This window comes from Pyrgilauda ruficollis, unplaced genomic scaffold, assembly GCF_017590135.1.
Source record: "Pyrgilauda ruficollis isolate IOZ18807 unplaced genomic scaffold, ASM1759013v1 scaffold813, whole genome shotgun sequence".
Classification (NCBI taxonomy): domain Eukaryota; kingdom Metazoa; phylum Chordata; class Aves; order Passeriformes; family Passeridae; genus Pyrgilauda; species Pyrgilauda ruficollis.
In genome coordinates, this window is record NW_024530078.1 from 2,563 (window position 1) to 7,614 (window position 5,052).

General features: G+C 63.0%; 1 protein-coding gene across 1 annotated transcript in view; it reads right to left on the reverse strand.

Moving 5' to 3' along the window:
* The window catches only part of SCYL1 (SCY1 like pseudokinase 1), a gene marked incomplete at its 3' end in the record, with an annotated part of 4,314 nt that extends 2,537 nt beyond the window's left edge, over positions 1-1,777 (reverse strand). Inside the window, exons 1-4 of the mRNA XM_041487637.1 lie at positions 1,529-1,777; positions 845-988; positions 408-530; positions 3-163 (exon numbers count right to left, since the gene is read on the reverse strand). Of these exons, the coding sequence (XP_041343571.1) occupies positions 3-163; positions 408-530; positions 845-988; positions 1,529-1,666 (566 nt within the window). The remainder of the gene's footprint in view (positions 1-2; positions 164-407; positions 531-844; positions 989-1,528) is intronic.
* Between the last annotated feature and the right edge of the window lie 3,275 nt (positions 1,778-5,052).

Genomic DNA, 5,052 nt, shown 5'->3' on the forward strand with positions numbered 1-5,052 from the left:
GCCGGGGGGGGTCACCGGGGGGGCGGGTGGGGGTCCCCTCGCTGGTGGCCGCCACCCTTTCGAGCCCCCCCAGCTTCCACTCGCCCCCGGGGTCCACGAAGACGGCGTCGAGTCCCAGCGCGTGGTGAACGAGCCCCGAGACCCCCAGGAACGCCAGCGCCGTCTGCGGGGGCAAAAGACCCCCCAATATCGGTAACCCCCCCCCAATAAAGGAACCCCTCCCACCCAGGAGCCAAAATCCTCTCAGAACCCCCTCTGGATTCCAAAATCCCTCCAGATCCTGGAGACCCCCTCCCAAGATCCTGGGGATCCCCCCCACCCACCTGGGCCCCTCCAGATTTCATTTCAGGGTCTCTATAAAGGCCTCAGGGACCCCCTCCCCAGATTCCCCCCAGACCCCTCCTCACCAGCAGCCGCTGCAGCCCCCAGGCCACCTCCTGCTCGCCCGAGTCCCCGCTCGGGGGGTGCAGCCGCAGGTGCCGCCGCAGGGGGGTCACGGCCTCTGTCACCAGGTACAGGCACTGCTCCGTCTGGGGGGGACACTCCGGGTCACCCCCACTGCCCCCTGTCACCCCTCGTGTCCCCCCAAGTCCTTGTTTGTGTCCCTCCTTTGTCCCCTCGCTGTCCCCGCCATTCCTGTCCCCAAATGTCCCCCCGAGTGTCCCCCGTCCCCTCCTGACTGCTCATTCCCCTGTCACAATTGTCCTCCCGTTGTCCCCTGTCCCCCCGCAATGTCCCCCTCTCTTCATGTCCCCCCCGCTCACCCCCATCCCCTCATTCCCCCCATGTCCCCGTGACCCCCCCAGTGTCCCCACTGTCCCCGTGCTGTCCCCGGTCCTGTCACCTCCAGGCTGTCCAGGTAGCCCAGGATGTTGGGGTGCCGGAGGCTGCGGAGCCGCTTCAGCCCCGCCCGGGCCAGCGCGGTGGCACCGGGGTCCCCCCCCGGGCCCAGGCTGTGCGCGAACACCGACACCGGAGCGCCATCGGCCTGGGGACACGGGGACACTCAGGGGACACGGGGACAGGGGGGGACAGGGGGGAACACGGGGACAGGCAGGGGACGGGGGGGACAGGGGGGACACGGGGACAGGCAGGGGACAGCGTGGGGAATAGCACAGGGGAAAAGGGGGGGACACCGTGGGGACACGCGGGGCTGGAGCAATGACAGGACAGGGGGACACGATGGGGACAGGAGGGGACAAATGCAGATGTGGGGACAGTGGTGACACGTGGATAGAGACAGCTGGGACCTGGGGACATGGGGGAGGGGGGGTTCGTGGGGGGACATACGGTGACGTGGGGACAGGTGACAGCGAGAGGTGGGGCACAAAGGGATGAGGACACCGAGGGACACCGGGGGTGGGGACACCGAGCGACACCGGGGGTGGGGACACGGAGGGGACGGGGGTCGTGGGGACACGGGGGGGACTCGGGACAGGGATGGCGGGGCCGTGGCCATGCAGGGATGCGGGGACAGGGAGGGGACACACGAGGGGACACGGGACCCTCCCCACACAACCCCCCCAACCTTGCGGCGCCCCCGCAGCAGCCGCCAGAGCGGGGCCGGCGCCGCGGGGTCCGGGAGCGGCTCCGCGTCGGGATCCGCGTCGGGCGGGCCCAGCTCGAAGGGGAAATCCCGCACCGGGTCCCGGGAGAAGAGCCACATGGCGGGGCCGGGCCCGCGCTCCCGGGGGCTCCCGGGGCTCCGAGGGGGTCCCGGGGCCGGAGCGGGCCCGCAGGAAGCGGCGGCGGCGCCGGGCGGGAGGATCCGGTGACGGACCGGGGGGGCGGGGCCTCGGTGAGCCAATGAAAGGCCAAGGGTGGGGTCTGGGTGAGCCAATGAGAGGGCGGGGGTGGGGAATGGGAGGAGCGAAGGGCGTGGCTTGACAGAGCCAATAAGGAGCGGGGGAGGGGCCTGGAAGAACCAATAAGACGCCAGGAACGAGAAAGGGGCGGGGCGAAAAAGGGGCGAGGCCAAAAGGAGCAGGGAGGGGCGGGGCTTGTAAAGGACACGCGGCAGGAAGCGGCGGTGACGTCACCAAGCGGACCCAGCCCGCGTTGCTATGACATCAGTGCAAACAAGCAATGACGTCACATGCACCAATGCCACCCCCCAGCCCCAGTGACGACACAAGGCTGGTCAGGACTCTGCAGTTTATTGGTCACTGGGGGTCCCTGTCGCGACAGGGGGGTCCTGTCGCAGAGTCTGTCGCGATAACGGGGATTCACAGCGAGGCAGCGCCCCCTCGTGGTCCTGGCTCCTCGGCACGGGGGCCCTGTCACGATACAGGAGCACTGTCGCGACAGGGGGTCCTGTCTTCAGAGCGATCCAGGGTCCTGTCGGGACACGGAGCGCTTGCAGAACGCGGGTTCTTATCGTGATACCCGATCCCTGTCGTGATACGGGGCACCCCCCGTCCTGGAACCGTGGGTCACCCGGTGTGGGGCTCTGAGAAATGAGGGGCAGGGGGTCCCTGTCACAATAAGGGGTCCCTGTCATGACATGGAATCCCCCTGTCCCTGTACCATGGGTCACCCAAAACCATGTGAATAAACGAGGGGGGGTTCTGGTCGTGATAATGGGTCCTCATCGCAACATGGGGGCTCCTGTCGCGATATAAGATCCCTGTTGGGATACGGGGCCCATCCTTTTCTCTGGATTTTGACATCTCCAAGGCAAGGAGAAGAAATGGGGGGACTCTACCATGATATGGGGCTCCCTGTCGTGACATGAGGGGGTTTCTGTCGCGATATGGGGGTCTCTGTCGCGATAGGGCCCAGGCCAGCAGCAGCGGCGCCGCGGGGGGTCGAACCCCGCCCCGGGGGGTCCCGGGGGTGCCACCACCGGCGCCTTTTGCTTTTTTTTCGGCCTTTTTGGGTCCAGAGGAGAAAAAGCAAAACCTGAGAAAACGGGGAAAAGTTTTCTCAGGAAAAGAAAAAACCTCCCGAAACGGGAAAATAAAAACAACAAAAAACCTCCCCAAAACGTGTCCGGCCCCGCCCCATGCGATTTGGGGCAAAATGTGGGGAATTTGGGGCCGGAGCACACCCGAGAACGGGCACTTTGGGGGGTTTGGGGCCCAGTACGTGCCCCCGGCGCAATTTGGGCGGAGAAATGGGGATTTTGGGTCCGAGCGACGGCCCAGGCGCAAAACAGACTCAGAAACGGGGATTTGGGGTCACAGGCGCGTCCCGGTCGCAAAATTGTGCCGGAAAGGGAGATTTAGGGCGCAAAATGGGCTCAGATCGGAGGATTTGGGGTTAATCCCGCGCCCCCGGAGCACAACGAGGTCAGAAACGGGGATTTTGGGTCGATCGCGCGATCCGGGCGCAAAACGGGCTCAGAAACGGGGATTTGGGGTCGGACGCGCGCCCCCGGCGCTAAACGGGCTCAGAAAGGGCCACTTTGGGTCCCACGCGCGCCCCCGGCGCAGAATTAGCTCAGAAATGGGGATTTTGGGGTTAACCACGCGCCCCCCTCGCAGCTCGGGCCGAGAACGGGGGATTTTGGGGTCGGCGCGTCCCGGGGCCCCGCCGGTACTTACTCTGCTGGCTCACCTTTTCCTGCCTCTTATTTTGGGGGGAATTTCTAGTTTTTAAGCCTTTTTTTTTTGGAGCAAATTGTCCATTTTGGGGCGAATCAAGACGGTTTTGGCACTGTCACTGTGGGGAGGGGAGAGAGACAACACCCAACCCCCCATCTCCCACACCTGCTCCTCCATCCCTTTGCTTTGGGGGAAAATCTGGGCAAAACGGTTGAAAAGCTCCTCCCCCTCCCCAGGCACCACGCGAAAGCGCTGACTAAGCACTTTTTTGGGTGGAAAAAACCCTGGTTTTGGTTTAAATTCCCAGCTTGGGGGCGGGCCCTACAAGCAGCGCATTCTGAGGCAATTTTAGCAATTTTTGGGGGGGAAAGCAGCCAAACCCAAAGCTCCCCCTCCCCTTCCATCCCTGGAGTGGCCCATTTTGGGGTGAAAGCGGCACAAATACCAATTTCTGGCTCCCTACTGTTCCTGCAGACCCTGATTTGGGGTTTTTTTGCCCCAGTCTGGCTCTTGGAGGCTCCTCTGGCGGGGGCAGGGCCGGCGGGGCTGCAAAAAACATCCACGAGACCCCCCCCACACACACCCTGTCAGCACAATCCATTTTTGGGGGGAAAAGCGGCCGAATCGGTCAAACCGCCCGAAGGTCGCGGTTTTCCGCCGGTTTTGGGGGGATTTGGGGTCGGGAGGTGCCCGCATGCCACGTCCGGGGGGGTCCCCGCGCTCCCCCCACCTCCCGACGCCCCAAACCGGCCGGAATCGTCCCAAATCCGCCGCCCCTCCCCCCACCCCTCCCGCGCGGGTCCCGGGGGGGCTCAGGGTGGGGGGAGGGGCGCACCCGGTACCTGCCACCGCCGATTTGGGGGGGTTTTGCCTCAAATTCGAGGCTTCCCCGCCCCTTGCTCGCTCCTACACTTACTCGTTTTGGGGACAAAAGTCTAAATTTAACCATTCCTGCTGCTGGTTTTGGAGAAAAAACCTGAAAACATGATTATTGTCCCCTCCCCCCACGCCTGCTCCAGCCCCTCCCTCCGTGGGGTTTTTCGGGGGGTTTTACGTTTCTTTTTTTCCTAAGGAAAGCTCCCGGAGCCACCTTCCTGCTCTTCCAGCTTCACTTTTGGGGCAAAAAAGCTTCTTTTTGATGCTGCTGACTCCTCTCACTTGCGGCTGCGGAAAGGGCGGAAAACACCCCAAAACCGCCCCCTTCCCACCAAAAACCGACCTCCCCAAAAAATGAAATTAAATCGACTCTTACTTCTCTGCATTCCCCAGATCTGGGGGTTTTCTCCTCAAATCCCTGCCGGAATCTCCTGAGCGCGTTTTGAGTGCAGACTGGCCTTTTTTGGTTAAATCCTCTCTCTTTTTTTTCCCTTTCCTCGGCTTTTTCTCACCGTTTTTTTGCCTTTTTTTTCCCTGCGTTTTGCTGCTTCCCTGAGGGGGAAAAAAACTCGAGACACCCCCTCCCCCTTTCCCCACCCCCCCCCCAAAAAAAAAAACAAAACATTTCTTT